Raw genomic sequence first — 15,870 nt, forward strand, 5'->3', positions numbered from 1 at the left:
CGGGCATGCGCCGCCCGGCATGCAGCGGCGGCTACAAGGCGGCTACAAGGTGGCTGCTAGGCGGCGTGGGACTGCGACTGGGACGCCCGGCTTCCATCGACGGCCCGAGGAGAACACTGCTCGTACTGCAGACACCCATGAAATCGTACCAGGGGGTTCCTGGAGAGGAGGGGAGGAAGGCAATTGACGAGAAAATTGCGACCCAGAGCAGCTACCATCATCAGTCAGTGACCGCCTACCACACGCCAGCCCATCCAATATGCTTCCAATCCATATCGTACCGCCCGCCCACGCCAGGCTGCCTTGTCGCTGCTTGTCGTTGACTGGCAGTGACTGCCCCTCCGGCGCCAGTGCTCCGGAGAGGCTGACGTCTGTCTGCGTGCCAAGTTCAGCCGCCTGGGGCGTCTCCAGCCCGTGGGGGCGGCGGGCATAACGTCGCGTGGCCGCCGCCATCGACGGCTGTCCACGTGCCGCAGCGGCGTTTGGCACGAATTAGCAGTGGCAGTCGGTACTACCTAGATAAGGAACTTACGAAGTCGGTTAGTGAAGACTACAGAGGTACCTCAAGATAATAGTCAGGATGCCTGGACCACTCGTAGTGCTTTGGTACAAGCGGCAGCTTGGGTCGGCGACCTAGCTAGGTACCTACCTTAGTAGTAGATGCCTTAGTACCTACCTTATGTACCTTGATTCGACCTTGCTTCCCACGCCTGCGCAGCTATCCGCCCCCCTCCTCCTTCTTCTGCTGCGCCATTCTTCTTCTTCGCATACAACGTCCATTCTTGATCCTCGAGTGCCGTGAGCGACTCACCGCACGTAGCGCTCGAAACCTTAGCCTGGCTCAAGTGCTTGCTAATAAGTGGCGGTCGGCATCCCCACCCCACGCATGCATGCCTCCTACATACATACATGCATGCACTGCAACCACCATCTCGGAAGGGTCCCAAGGCGGCTCACCGCGACTTTGCTCCAACGGCCATGTCGCATCCAAGGGTCGCCAATGCAGCCTGGCCTCTCCTGCTGCATCACGTCAAGATCCCGTCATCGCCGGCAACGGGCCAGCCCAGTCCAACAAGCCTGCTAACCCCCCCCCCCACACCACCCACCATCCAGCTTTCAGGAACCGGCCATCCGGCCCCGAGTCCCCGACGCCCGGCCCGGAGGCCATGGCCTGGTATCCCGATTCGACTGACTTGTTTTTGGATATACCACAAAGAAATGTTTGCGTGCGAAGTGGGCGGCGGCGTCTTGAGACCACGCATGCTGGACGACGGGACGATCCTTTGTTCTCGGCGATACGCGGTTGCCGTATCCACTCACTTAAATACCTTCGCCCCCATCGTCGTCAGCGTCAGCGTCAAAACCAGCCGCCTCCTACTCATACCGATACCTACCTAGTACCTAGCAGGCAGGACCTCGTACGTACTAACTTATGTGCTTGCTAACGCGGCAGTGCAATGCTTGACGACTGACGACACCGAGAGCTGTGCAAACGCCACTGTCCATCGAGTCAGTGCCTGCAGCAAGCAATCATGGTCGCATCTACTTCATACTTCTGGCGAACCCGTTCCTCTTGACATCCTCTGTGACAGGAGAATGGCGGCCTTCGTCTTCAGGCTGCCTGCCCCACGTCCGTCCCGTTGGTCCTCCACACTGGCTCAACATCAACAACAGAATATTGTGTGTGACGGCACGACATGGTTCGCGGTGCTGTTAAACATCGCATATATGCACACACACACACACACACACACACACATATATATATATATATATATGTGTGTGTGTGTGTGTGTGTGTATGTGCACATGGTCTTCCTACTACTCGCATCGCGGATGGGCCAGTCGCACAGTTTTCATCCTCCCGAACCGTCGTCGCAGTGCCGACGTATCTGATACCTTCCCCCCAAGACCATCTCTAGCCACCCTTGCATCCCGATTCCAACGCTGTTTCTGAGATTCTGGGAGGCCCAAGAGGCTGGATAAGCCAAACCTCCCAAGAGGCTCTCCTCGACCATGACGCAGAGGCTCCACCTGTCGGGCACGCATTTCGCGACGACAGCGGGCGAGTCGAGCCCATCGCCAATAAAATCATTAGAGAACAGGGGGGGGGGGGGGGGTCTCGCTGCCGCGGCCAAGCACAAACAACAGTCCTGTCTGTCGTGCGGCCAGCGTCTCACGGCAGGCCCATCGTTCGGTTCACGACGCACCCGCCCGGCGATCATCCGCAGCAATCTCCCGCTATAAAAGGGGGCTCGTGGGGGGAAGCGGCGCCGCTCGCGCCACACGACATACATGATTTAGCGAGGGGCCGGCTCTCACGACCGCCAGCCTGCCTGGTCCACGCCGCCTACCTGGTCATGTTTTACGGGTTTGTGTCGCACATGCACCCCCAGATGACCAGTTATGCCGGAGATGAGCCACACACAGTCATCAGTCAGTCCTCCGTCTCACGACCCCCGACAAACCTTGGTGCGTGTCTACCAGGGGTGGGGGGGGGGGGGCCGTCGCCCCTCGTTCGTCGCCGGGACACTTTCTAGACGAGACGACGATCCAATCTCCGGCCGAAAACCATGCACAGGAAAGACGCGGCTCGTGTTTGGTATCTACGTAACCGTTCCATCTCCCATACTGCTTCTACTCCTACCACTACCACGTATATTGTACTTCGTACGTACGTAGTACTTATACCCGAGCCATTGCTCTGTACAGAACGGTCCATCGCGCGTGCCCTTGACGGCAATCGTGTCAATCATCCGCAGGAAAACCGCAGTTACGTATAGTACGTATCGCCCGATCCCAGCTCGCGCCACATACTGTACGTACTTCGTATATGGCCCCAGCGTCCTGGGTGGCGTTGAGATCCCGCAACGATGCAGAGTGGCCACAAGCGACACCACCACCGCCGCCGCCGCCGCCACCAAATGCACCACTACGTATGTACACCACGCGTCCGTCGTCCAGGCCTGAACCCGCGCGCGCGGTCGGGGCGTGGTCGCGGCTCCCCCCTGGCCCCAGGGAGCGACTCGCGCGCGCGACCGGCGGCGACGCTGACTCGACACGGAGCGCGAGGCGGACGGAGGGGGAAAGGGGGGGGGGAGGCGACAATCGCGGCCCAGGCCAAGACGCCACGCCCCCCGGTTGCTCGCACTTCTCTCTGGCTCCGATACCGATGCCATGCGATGCCATGCCGTTGGGTCCAAGTGTCCGACGTCATGGCAAAGCACCAACAAATAAATACCTGCGACATGACGACGACGAGGGCAAAAGAAGGTGGTGACGTAGTAGTAGTACTATAAAGGCCTGTGTGTTCAGGGGGGCTTGGGGGGCATGGGGCAGCACGACGATCCGGCAAACGATAGTCCGGCTCTCCCGATCCCGAAGCCACAATGCTGCCAGAAGCTGTTTATACAGTTATTACAGTATAGTACGTGCCATCACGCGAAGGCGTAGCCGCGTCCGTGGTTTCAATGATGGCCGCAATGGCGGCGTTCAGGGTACCATTCCACGCTCATCAAGCGGAATACTTGATGCTACACTGCTACTACTATTACCTTGTTAGCACTGTCGGCATTTGATGCTAGCCCATCCCTGGTCTGCCACCGTTATTGAGGGTGACTCTAAATCGACACCTAGAAAGAAAGCCACGTACTAACCTACGTCGCAGCCCTATTATGCTTGGCGGCAGCATCAAGCGGAACCCCCGTCCGTCTCCATATTCTCCTTGTATATCATTGCATTCCTCCTGTTCGCGCTGACACGTGACGACGGATGCCATGCCCTTGTCGCGAGATCGCGTGGTTGGGGTGCAGCCAAAAATCCAAAAATAAAAAACGCATGACTACAAAAGACTAGTATTACTGTTCGCCCCTTACTCGTGCAAATTAGTATTGGGATACTACTAGCAGTATCACAGGAATGAACACGGTCCAGGGCCTCCCTTGCTCCCCTGATTCAGGAGCTGAAGCTACTACGTATATCAGTGGACAAACACGTGCGCGCGCCATGCTTCATGACGACTCACGAGTCACCAAGCTGCAGTGGGCCGACGAGCTGTGTCGTTTCCACGTGAGTCTCTCTGCCCGCCGGTTCTACTAGCATCCCTGTGCGGGATATCTTATAGCTGATGTCCAGACTCTATAGTTGGACTGACTCTCTTTCCTCTCTTCTCGCACCGGGGCAATCGTTCATGCAGAGTGGCAACGCGTGCCTGACCGGCGATGTGGGCACGCATACCTCTCTACCTCTCTCTAATGGCTCAGTTCCTTAAGAGCCGCCCCTCAGACACCACTCGGAGACTCCACGAGAGTCCATTCTTTTTCCTCCACGGACTATACATGTAGTGCCGCCGTCTGGCCCCCCTCCAGGAGCCGGGAACCCCGCCAGCAAAAAGTTTCTCGACGTCAAAGACGGTGGCCGCTGTCCGCTCGTCTAAACCCCAAACAGACCCCCTGTCCCGTCGAACGATATCGTCACTACCACCATGTAAGCACATGGACGACACGACGGATCTGTCTATCTAGGAGAAACGATCCGGCTCAGCGCTTTGAACCAAAGAAGAGACTGTACCGTCCCGACATACGGGCACGATTGTATGAAGGTACGCGCTTAAAGAGCACGCAGAATTCACGCCGAACTTGGCCGGCTTTTGCCCAACACATATGGCACAAGAGCGTGTCGGCTTTGTATGCCCTAGGAGAACTCTGAAGGAAGAGTCCAATTGACCGCTCGGACGCGTGGGGATAACATCAAAGCAGGAACCGCGTCAGGAAATCTGACCAGGATTTTGTATCGGAGCTATACAGTCATCATGGGCGGCCTGAGTGCTATGATGCACATGGCATAGTCGTTGACTCGTGCAAAGCAGCTCATACAAACAAGTATCTCAGATAGGGCCACCACCCTCATCCTCCATCCATTGCAGCGACAACACTCAAGTCCCGTCCCTGTGCTTTCTAAACACTCGAGACAAGCTCATTCCCATCTTGGCTCTCTATCGTCTATTACTTCAACGTCACCAACTCTTCGGCGCTCGTGGGGTGAATGGCAACACAACTGTCAAAGTCGGCCTTGGTGGCACCCATTTTGACGGCAACGCCGAAGCCCTGCAGCATCTCTCCGCTGCCCTGGCCCATGATGTGCAAGCCAACGACCTTCTCGTCGGGGCCAGTGGTGATGAGCTTGTAGTTGGTTGGGCCCTTTTGCTCCGGGTCCATCATGGCGTAGTACATGGCCGTAAACCCCGTCTTGTAGACCTTGATGTTATCCTTGCCGTACTTCTCGATAGCCTGCGGCTCCGTCAAGCCGATGCTTCCTACCTCGGGGTGGGCGAAGACGACGGACGGGATATTGCTATAGTCGAGCTTGGCCGCCTTGAACTCTGGCGGGCCAAAAAGGCGGTGCGCGAGCTTGCGGCCAGCGGCGATGGCAACGGGGGTCAACTCGACCTGACCTGTCACGTCGCCGAGGGCGTAGATGTTGTCGACGCTGCTGTTCTGGTACTCGTCGACAACGACGAAGCCTTTCTCATTCAGCTTAACGCCAGCCTCCTCCAGGCCGATGCCACTGGTCTCGGGCACGCGACCCACAGCCCAGATCAGCTCATCGACGTCAGATACAGAGCTCTCGTGTCCGCTGTCGTCCTTGTAGGTCACCGTGAGCTTGCCGTTGGCATCCTTTTCCACTTTTGTGGTGTTGGAGTTCTTGTGCAGGTGGACGCCGAGGCGCTCATACTCCTTGGTGACTGACTCCTGAATCATGGGGTCAAAGTGGCGAAGGAAGGTGTTGTGCCGGATGATCAGGTGTGTCTCGGTGCCGAGGGCGTTGAACATGCCTGCAAACTCGACGGCGATGTAGCCAGCGCCAACAATGGCCACCTTCTTGGGCTGTTTTTCGATTTCAAAGAATCCATCACTGTTGATGCCGAACTCGGCGCCGGGGATCTTGGGAGGCGAGCTCGGGCGGCCACCGACGGCGACGAGAATCTTCTTGGCGTTGACCAGCACCTTGGACCCATCGTCGAGGGTGACCTCGACCTGGTTCTTGGACACCAGCTTCCCCCAGCCGTGGAGGTACTCAACCTTGTCGTTGTTCAGGTTGCGCTCGTAGATGCCGTTGAGGCGCTTGACGTAGGCGTCACGCTTGTGCTTGAACGTGGTCCAGTCAAAGGGCGCCGTCTGCTGCACGGAGAAGCCATAGGCCTTGGAGTCGTGGATGGCCTCGGCGATGGCCGCAGCGTTGAAGGTGACCTTTTTGGGAACGCAGCTGCACAAGAGCAAGAAGGGGGCGTTGGTTGTCAGCCGCCACTCAAGCAAGCAAGCAATAGTACAGGCACAGCTGATGCGGGGGCTGCGTCGCTTACCCGACGTTGACACAAGTTCCACCCAGCCGCTTAGCCTCGACGACGATGGCCTTGGTGCCGAACTTGCCGCTGGCCATGCGGGCAGAGCCCAGGCCGCCGCTTCCGCCGCCGAGGACGAGGTAGTCGGCCTCCTTGGTTACGGGAGCCATGGTGGTGGTGGTGGTCGGCCCGGACGTGGACAAATGCCGGGAGAGTGAAGCTAGGCGCAGCGGAGCGGCTCTCGAGGCGTGGAACGAAGCGCGGGAGGAGAGGGCGAGTGGGTTCATCGACAGTGCCGGGGCGGACTGGACTCAACGGGGTCGACGGAGGGAGAAGAGGGGAGCTGCCGGGATAGATATACTTTGGCGGCATGCACGTTTGCGATGGAGGGGTTCAATGGGCTCGTGTGGGGTGGTAGCGGAATGACGTCTAATACTTGCAGACGGGATGGATGTGCTTTTTTGGGGGTTTGGATTTGTGAGCATGCACGCACGTACGCACGCCATCAAGAGAGCTGGGCCAACGAGACCGGCAAGCCCGACAGGCCCGAGTTTCGGCTCGCGGGAGCTGAGCAGCTGAGTAATCCGAGCGGCCCGCCTGCAAGAATGGAAGTGGTTCCAGAAGCTCGGAGGGGTGGGTGAGGTGCCTAGTGGGTGCCCAGCCGCGCTGCAGCTTGGGGTGAGGTGATTGCTTGATTGACGCCTTCTAGCGGGCGGCCGGCCCTGCCTTATGCGGATACCTAGCACTTCCATCAATGGCCAGGTGCCAGGACCCCCCGCCTGCATCCACCTCGCACACCAGTGCCTTGTTGAGCATGTCGATACATCGACCAAACAGACCTCGGGAGACGAGTCGCTGAATAGGCAACTCCTCGGCAATCCAGAGCTGCCCTGCGCGCCTGGCAGCGACGAGGCGGATTTGGAATCACTCGAGTGACGCCACGAAGCTTGAGGTTGAAGGGCAGCTGGTGGCGGCGACAGCAGCAGCTCATAGCAGCACATGTTGTCGAGTGTGCGTCTTCCGCTTCGCCCCGACTGCATGGCGGGTCCGGGTCGTCGCCGTATCCATCACCACGCACGAAGGAATCACCAGCCGTCGTCTCCCCGCACGGCAGAGAATAGCTGTAGTCACACACACTCCCACAGGGCATTATTATCCATAATCTCTAGCGTCTTTCGGACCAGAGCAACGCATCTTGCCAAATCCCAGGTCGCTCCTTTGCCAAGCCGGGACGGGCTACCCTACACTCCAGATGTCCCGCCCCAGAACAGCAATGCGAGCTTGGCGAGGTCAACCTGCTAGCTTAGTAGGCAGGAACTCCGTCGCCCCGCACCAGCTTTTCTTAGCGGCACGTTCTTAGCGGCACGCCGCCGCCGCCGCCGCCGCTACGACAGCAAAAGCACCATTGAAACGAACGACTGCACTGGCTTGGGTGCTGGTTGGGTGCCTCGTCCACTTAGGTTACGTACCTACAGCACGTCAGCCACAGGGGGGCATCAAATGGACGCGCCCGAACAGCAGCACTCAGTGAGGCACCACCTACCTCCTGCTGCTGCTGGTCCCCCAGGGCGGGCACGTCACTTCATCAGCCACGCCAATCACCAACCTCCACCAACCACCAACCACCTCAGCCTCCAGCCAACCCGGCCGTCCGACCCGTCGCCAGCTCCCCTACCGGCCAACCTAACCAACAACCTTAGCAGCAGCTGCGTGCTCCTCCTCCACCTCGGTCTCATCGACCAGCCCGTCCGCGCCTCAGAGTCGTGGCTGCCGTCTCCTGCGCGTGGCGCTTCCAGAAGGCCTCGACACCGCATACGCGTACCGACGCATCATCCCCTTACCGGACGAGCGTTGTAGCTGCGCCTCCCCCCGACCCGACCCGACGACGCTTCACCCGCCGTCACCGAGCACTGCGGCCTCGCATCGCGAGCCCAACCAGCTCACGCACACCTGCACCCGGCATTGAATCCGAGGGGACCGGCCGTGGCCCGGTCATCGTCTCGTGCCATGTCCGCAGAAAGCGGCGCTGATTCTGGTACACTCTTCTCCGGTGGCTTCCTTTGCGCAGCTGCGACACAAACCCGCTGACAGTCCATGTCGTTGGCACAGCAGCGCCCAATCTCAACCTGACGCCCGAGGAGAAGCGAGTCTACGGCGACCTCTTCAAACAGGCCGATCCCGAGAACCTCCGCGTCGTCACTGGCGATGCCGCCGTCACATTCTTCGATAAGACCCGGCTCGACTCCCGAGTCCTCGGAGAGGTGGGTGCCGGCTCCCGCGGATCTTGCCCCGTCTGCTGCCCCCGACTGACCACTTGCTGCTGCAGATATGGCAAATCGCAGACAAGGAGAATCGCGGGTTTCTGACTCCCGTTGGCTTTGGCATCGTCCTGCGTCTCATTGCGCATGCCCAGGCCGGCCGCGAGCCTCGGGCCGAACTCGCTGTTCAGCCCGCCCCGTTGCCCCGATTTGAGGGCATGCAGATGCCTGCCGCCGCCGCCGCCGCCGCCTCCCCGGCTCTCCAAGCTCAGGGAACTGGCGGCGGAATACGGATCCCTCCCCTGACGCCGGACAAGGTGGCTCAGTATACCAGCTTGTTTGAGCGGCAGGCGATCCAGGGAAATATGCTAGCTGGCGATCAAGCTCGGCAGATCTTTGATAAATCGGGAATGCCGAATGAGACGCTCGGCAGGATATGGGCGCTGGCAGACACGGAGCAGCGTGGTGCTCTTGTGCTGGCCGAGTTCATCATTGCCATGCACCTGCTCACGTCAATGAAGACTGGCGCGCTTCGCGCTCTGCCGACGGTCCTGCCTGCCGGTTTGTACGAGGCTGCCACGCAGCGCGGATCGATTTCCGGGCCTCGCCAGTCACCGACGAATACGGGACTTTCTGCCATTCCCAGGCAGTTGAGCGGAACGGCTCAACCACGTACCGGGAGCCCCCTGGGGCGAACCTCCCAGTCCGCCGGACCTGCTGGGGGTGATTGGGCTATAACGGCCGCCGACAAGGAGCGCTTCGACCAAATCTATGCCACTCTCGACAAGACGAAGAAGGGGTACATTACCGGTGACGAAGCCGTGCCTTTTTTCAGCCAGTCGAACCTGTCTGAGGAGGTGCTGGCTCAAATTTGGGATCTCGCCGACTTCAACAGCCAGGGAACGCTTAACCCTGACGCTTTTGCTGTCGCAATGTATTTGATCAGACAGCAGCGCAGCGGCCGCTCGGCGCCTCTCCCTTCTTCTCTTCCTGCCAACTTGATCCCCCCGAGCATGCGCAGCCAGCCCCGCCCAGCGGCCGCGTCTTCTGCGTTCGACCCGCCGCCCATGACCCAGGCCCCTCCACCGCAGCCCAAGTCTGCCCTGGAGGACCTGTTCGGTCTCGATTCGGGTGCCTCTAGCCCAACGCCAGCTGCGCCGCTTCAGACAACCATGTCCACAGGCGGTTCGAACGCCAACGACCCGTTCGCAGGAGGGTCCGCGGTCCTCTCGCCGTCTTCTCCCGTCCGCGGAGCCGCGCCGACCTCAACTTTCAAGCCCTTTGTTCCCTCCTCCTCTTTTGGAAGGGGCTTGACCGTGCAGTCAACAGGCGACAAGCCTGCCGTGCGGCAGTCGGATGATCTTCTCGACGACCATGACCCGGAAGCCAGCAAGAAAATATCTGGAGAGACAACAGAGCTCGCCAACCTTTCGAACCAGATTGGCTCCTTGTCCAAGGAGATGCAAGACGTCCAGAGCAAGCGGACCACGATCCAAAATGACCTGAATCAGTCCAACTCGCAGAAGCAAAACTTTGAGCAGAGGCTGGCGCAGCTGCGTGCCCTGTACGAAAAGGAAGCCGAAGATACCCGTGCCCTCGAGGAGCAGTTGCGGAAGTCTCGATCCGAAACACAGAAGCTGCAGGGCGAGTGCATGACCCTTGAAAGCCAATACAGGGACACCCAAGCCCAGCACCAACAGTTCCTCAACGCGTACCAAGCAGATCAGCAAGAGAACACAAAGCTGCGGGAGCGCATACGGGTGGTGAATGGAGAAATTGCACAGCTCAAGCCTCAGATCGAGAAGCTGAAATCGGACGCCCGCCAGCAAAAGGGTCTCGTCGCCATCAATAAGAAGCAGCTGGCGACGACGGAGGGAGAGCGTGATAAGCTAAAGACTGAGGCCGAGGATCTGACCAAGGCAAATGAGGAGGCCTCTCGACATATTGACAGCAGCTCTCCTGTTTCGACGTCTGCCCACGTCGCGAGTCCGGCACTGTCCAGCTCCAGTGGGAACAATCCCTTCTTTAAGAGAACGGCCAGCACGGACATCATGGGCGCATTTCCTCCCCCAGCATCCAGGGGCGTTCCCGACAAGTCCTTTGACGACGTCTTTGGCCCCTCGTTCCCAGCTGTCCCAACTAGCACCTCCCCGCCGCCAGCAGCAATGGCATTCAAGCAGCAGAATACGGGCAACTCCGTCGCAAGTGGTGCGTCGTACAACACGGCGTCGTCGACGCCACAGATCAGCCGACAGGGTACGCTGGCTGCAGAACCTCCGGCCCCTCCGGAGTCGAGGCAGATCAGTTCTAGCTTCCTGCCTTTCCCTGATCATTCAGAGTCACTATCGTCATCTCGCCAGGTGTCTCCCCCCGCATCCCGCGCCGAGGGCTCCGTGGCTGGCTCGGCAACCACGCCGTTGGCTGGAGAAGCAGCCAGTGCAGGCATTACCAAGGCCGCGTCTACCAGCGATGATGGCGACAAGACCGAACCGGCAAGTCCCGCGCCGACTTCTGGTGACGCGAAGGAGACCATTGCGGGAGAAGTCGCGCCCCAAACTACCACCTCTCCTGGCGCAGTGGAGTTTGGTAATACCGACCAGGCGAAGGCCAAGGCCGATTTTGACAACGCCTTTGCAGCATTCACCTCATCTAGTAAGAGTCAAAATTCCACTGCCGCGGATGGTGCGAAGACGCAGTCCGCCTTCGACTCCGAGTTTCCGCCCATCTCGGAGCTCGAGCGCGATGATGATTCCGACTCGGATAGCGAAAGGGGAGGCTTTGACGATGACTTCACGCCCACGTCGCCGAAGCACAAGGCGGACGGGAAGACGACCGGGTCGGAGCCGGCTCCTGAGGCCAAGCAGAGTGACGCGGCGGCCGCCAAGGAGCCTACAGACGGGTTAAGCCGAGGGTAAGTAAATTACGTGCCTCAGTGAGAAGACGGTGTTTTCCAGATGAGCGCTGACATCCTACTCCAGCTCCGAACAGCCCTCGTCGCCCGCCACAATCACCACTGCAAATGTATTGGCTGCAAAGCCGTCGCCGAGCGCCAACGATATTGCCGATGACATCTTTGGGTCTTCTTCCCTGCCGCCAGCCCCCCCGAGCTCAGCGCCGAAGAACACGGTGGCTAAAGGGGCGTTTGATGATCTAGACGACGACTTTGAGGGCCTCGAGGACGCCAAAGAGGGCTCGGCGGACGACGACTTTGCCAACATTTCTCGGGATGATTTCAATCCGGTGTTTGACAGCAGTCCTCCACCCAGCCAGACCAAAAGCGAGTCTACAGCGTTTGGCAACGAGAGCAGCTTCGACTTCGTTCCCTCGCACTCCGCCACCGGGCCAGCCGCCGGCGTTGGCGGTGCTCAGCAAAAGCCCGCTGAAAATCACGACTGGGATGCCATATTTGCCGGCCTCGACTCCCCGAACACAGTCACGCCTCCTGGAATAAGCAATACGGGGGCGACGGGCAACGATGACAAGAAGGATTCGCGGCCATCGGCGCCGGGACGTGCTCTCACAGACCAGGGAGAACACGACGACCCGATACTCAAGAACCTGACAGGGATGGGCTACTCTAGAGCCGACGCAGTCGCGGCACTAGAGAAATATGATTACAATTTGGAAAGAGTGAGTATCCCTGTCCTCCATACATGCGAATACCTAGTATGCCCTGGCTATTGACCCAGACGCTAACGGCTACGCCCTCTCAGGCTGCAAATTACTTGGCGAGCCAGTCGTAGGACTGCTTTCACGGCATATTGACCAGTTGATCTCGCTTGCCTCGGGGTCAGCCCCAGTCTATCCTGAGGCCTCCCATTCGAGAGTCTGAAGATGTTGTAATTGTCGCTTTCATGGCAGCGTATAGGAGGGAGCATTTCCTTTGCGCTGCCCTCATCGTCCTAGCCTTTGCTAGTGCTGCATCTTGAGCTGGGCCCACGCGGGGCTGCCGCGAGAGGATGGGTTGTTTGTTTGGATGTCGGATTTCAGACACAAAGACGTGTTGCCATTGTGTGTGTGTGTGTGTGTGTGTGTTGTGTTCTGTTGTGCGGCATGCCGTGGTGTGTTGTCAATAGTGTAGGCATACAGGCAGACAGAGACGATTGAGACGGTGGGGGAGTGGTTTCTCTTCCAATGATACTATTGCTCAAGTCGCTACTACTGCGAAGTACTCACGCACACTCTCTATCTATCGGGGGGCCAAACCGTCTCTTCAGAACGTACATTTCTCTCTGTGAGCATGCGTACGACTACTACTACCTGGGATCCCCCCCTCGCGGTTGAAAAAACAAACAAATCGTTGGTATCCTTGATGCGGGCAGCCCAATAACAGATACACCATGTCGACGGATATATCAAGGGCGGTGAGGGGGCGAGCGTGATGGAATAGAAGACGCCCATCGTCTGGCTGCGCCGTCCGCAAAAGTCCGCCTGAGCTCCCTCATTTGGGGATGGGGCTTTCGTTACATTCATTTCACCTTGCTCATGATGGTCTCGGGCCCCCTCGTCACGTCCATCTGGGCGGCCCTGGCCTTGACGGCGTTGAGCATGGCCCTGTCAAAGTCGTCCCTGGCGCGCAGGACGGCCTCGACCCAGCTGATCTGCAGGTCCCAGTACTGGGACTTGAAGGCGGCGAACTCGTCGGGGACGGCGTCCTTGTCGGCGGAGAGGAGGCGGAGGAAGGGCTCGGTGGCGCGCCAGGTCTGCTTGATGGCCTGGCCGACGTCGGGGTTGGGGAGGTTGTTGAAGAGCTCAAAGGCGGTGGAGATGTCGTTGAAGAGCTTGTCGCGGAAGGGGTCTGCGCGGCGGAAGCGGGCGCCCTTGTTGCGCACGGCCGAGAGGTAGTGGACGAGCAGCTCGTCGGCGAAGATCTCGGTGAAGATGTCGACGAGGGAGTGGTGCAGCACCTGGCGGTAGTCGTTGACGTACTCCTCAAACGTCACCACCATCTGCTTCATGGCCGTGTTGGGGTACCAGCGCGGCGTGAAGAAGTCGGGCATGACCGTCTTGAAGTCGACGGCGAAGACGAGCTGCGCGAACTTTGTGATGCACCAGGTGCTGAAGTCGACGTAGCCGTCGCGCAGCGCCGCCACCTCGTGGTCGGCGCGCTCGAGGTACGGCGGCGAGACGTGCGGCTCGAGCATCTGGCGGAAGCTCGACAGGTAGCCGAGGCGGTTCTCCTCCTCGTTGTCGTCGATGCAGGCGATCTGGTCGTTGGCCGTGGCGACGAGCCAGTCCTGAAGCGCCTGGAAGCCGTCGAGGCCGTCCGAGGTCCCCGTCCCCGTCCCCGCCGCCGCCGCCGCCACAGCCGCCATCTTGCCGGCCGACAACGACTCGTAGCGCAGGGCCTCGTCCTCGAGGAGGCGCTGCCAGGCCTGCTGGCGGGCGCGCAGGCGCAGGAACATGGCGTCGACGACGCCCTCGACCACGTCGGTGCGCTTGGAGCCGGCGCCAGCCTCGACCTGCTCGCGCAACATGCGCCACAGGGCCACCAGGTTCTTGGTGCGGAAGTAGCCGTACTCGTCCTGGTCGAGGTTGGAGCCCTCGACGTTGCGGTCGGCAAAGTCGCGCTTCTCCTGGTCGAAGATGCGGTCGATCCACTCGTCGAGGAACTTGATGATGAGCTGGCGGAAGTCGCGCACTAGCTCGGCCTCGCGGTTGTCGATGACGTGCGGCGTCAGGTCCTCCTGGCGGAAGCCCAGCTTGGCCATCTTCTTGTAGTACTTTTCGGGGAAGCTCACAATCTCGAGCGTGTGGGCCGAGCTGCCCTGGGGGTCCTCGACGATGCCGACGAGAAAGTCATGCATGAGCTGGTGGTAGGTGTCGGCGTACGTCTTCGCGATGCGCCACTTCTTGGGCATGAGGGGCGTCATGCCGATCTTGACGGCGTTGAGGTCGTTGAAGTACCACTTCATGATCTTCTCGAGCTGGGTGGCGTCGTCGAGGAACTCGTCGCGGGCCTGGTCGAACTGCTGCTCGGCGCTGAGCCGGATGGCCTGGAGGAACTTGTCCTTGTAGCCGCGGACCTTCTTGGCGCCGTCGGTGATGCTCTGGAAGCGGACCGCCATCTCCTCGTGGTCCTTGAGGGCCTCCTGCAGAGCGGCGACGCGCTGGTCGCTGCGCTCCTCGGCCTCCATGACGACGGCGAAGCGCACGACGAGGCCGTTGTTGTCGTTGACGACGAGGTTGATGAGGTTCATGGCGAGGATGCCGACGTGCTCGTCGAACCAGTCGATGGTGTCGTCGAGGCGGGCAAAGTAGTCCTCGAGGGTGGACTCGAGGCTGGGGTCGTCGGCCCGCTGGATCTGCTCCATGGCGTCGTCGCGGATGTTGCGCAGCTGCGTCAGCTCGTAGTGGCAGGGCAGCAGGTTGGGCATGTTTTCCCGGTCGTCGTCGTCCTGGCGCAGCATGCCCTCGACGACGGTCAGGCGCTCGTTGAAGGTCTCGAGGTTGCGGCGCATGGCCTCGACGGCGCCAAAGTTGCGGTGCGCCTGCGACACCAGGTTGATGCTGGCAAAGTCCTTGATCATGGTCTGCGACTCGGAGCACAGCCTGTCGATGCTCATCATCTCATCCTTGATCATCTGCACCGTCTTCTGGCCGTCGCTCAGGCCCGTCATGCCCGACTGCGTTGTCTCGAGCTGCTCCCGCAGGCCATTGCGCAGCTGGCCGTCGACGGCGCCCTTTTTCCGCGTGAACTCGAGCTTGAGCGCGGGGATCTTGTCGAGGTCGTCGGGGTGCCGCAGCAGCTCCGACAGCTTGGGCGCGGGTGCGTCGTCCATGATGTTGGCGGCGACGACGACGGTGGCAGCGGCGGAGAATGAGGCGGGCTGCTAGGCGCTGCTGCGCCGATCATACCATGGCGTAGGGTCGGTGCGAATCGGTGCAGAGCGCAGCGATTGTCGTCGGCGTGTGTGCGTGATGGGTAGGTGTGCGGTCTCGACGGCGGCGGTTGAATGCTTCACAGCTGGGTGGTGGTCGTGCTTGAGTCGGGGATTGGAAGGTCAGGGAGCGAGGCGGGCGGGCGCAACACGTGGAGTCGAGGGGCTGGCTGGTGGTGTCGTCCGCTGCCGAGTCGCGGCAACTAATAAGGGGCGGTTTCAGGGTGACGCGTGGGCGTAGCTGTGCTGAAGACGGCCTGTAAGGCAGCCCGAACAGGTACCTACAACACCTACCCGTCCAGCGAGGGGGCCAAAACCATGCGAACGCGCACCACTACTATGCTAGCTGCCGAATGACCTACGAATCGTCGTCGGCCAACATCAATACACTG

At 60.0% G+C, this 15,870-nt stretch overlaps 3 protein-coding genes across 3 annotated transcripts; 1 reads left to right on the forward strand and 2 right to left on the reverse strand.

Moving 5' to 3' along the window:
- Positions 1-4,725: 4,725 nt before the first annotated feature.
- Positions 4,726-6,833, reverse strand: GLR1 (Glutathione-disulfide reductase). The gene is made up of 2 exons (XM_047987469.1): positions 6,361-6,833; positions 4,726-6,263 (listed from the first exon to the last, which is right to left on the reverse strand). The coding sequence occupies exons 1-2, from the start codon at positions 6,624-6,626 to the stop codon at positions 5,003-5,005; spliced, it is 1,527 nt and encodes a 508-aa protein (XP_047843454.1). The 5' UTR covers positions 6,627-6,833; the 3' UTR covers positions 4,726-5,002.
- Positions 6,834-7,743: 910 nt separating this feature from the next.
- JDV02_006116 (uncharacterized protein) lies at positions 7,744-12,816 on the forward strand. Its single transcript, XM_047987470.1, has 5 exons — positions 7,744-8,374; positions 8,449-8,600; positions 8,666-11,508; positions 11,576-12,227; positions 12,311-12,816. The coding sequence occupies exons 1-5, from the start codon at positions 8,347-8,349 to the stop codon at positions 12,338-12,340; spliced, it is 3,705 nt and encodes a 1,234-aa protein (XP_047843455.1). The 5' UTR covers positions 7,744-8,346; the 3' UTR covers positions 12,341-12,816.
- On the reverse strand, positions 12,676-15,622 carry SEC6 (SNARE-binding exocyst subunit S6). Its single transcript, XM_047987471.1, has one exon. The coding sequence runs from the start codon at positions 15,377-15,379 to the stop codon at positions 13,067-13,069; it is 2,313 nt and encodes a 770-aa protein (XP_047843456.1). The 5' UTR covers positions 15,380-15,622; the 3' UTR covers positions 12,676-13,066.
- Positions 15,623-15,870: the final 248 nt, after the last annotated feature.

The sequence above is a fragment of the Purpureocillium takamizusanense genome, chromosome 5 (genome assembly GCF_022605165.1).
Source record: "Purpureocillium takamizusanense chromosome 5, complete sequence".
Taxonomy (NCBI): Eukaryota; Fungi; Ascomycota; class Sordariomycetes; order Hypocreales; family Ophiocordycipitaceae; genus Purpureocillium; species Purpureocillium takamizusanense.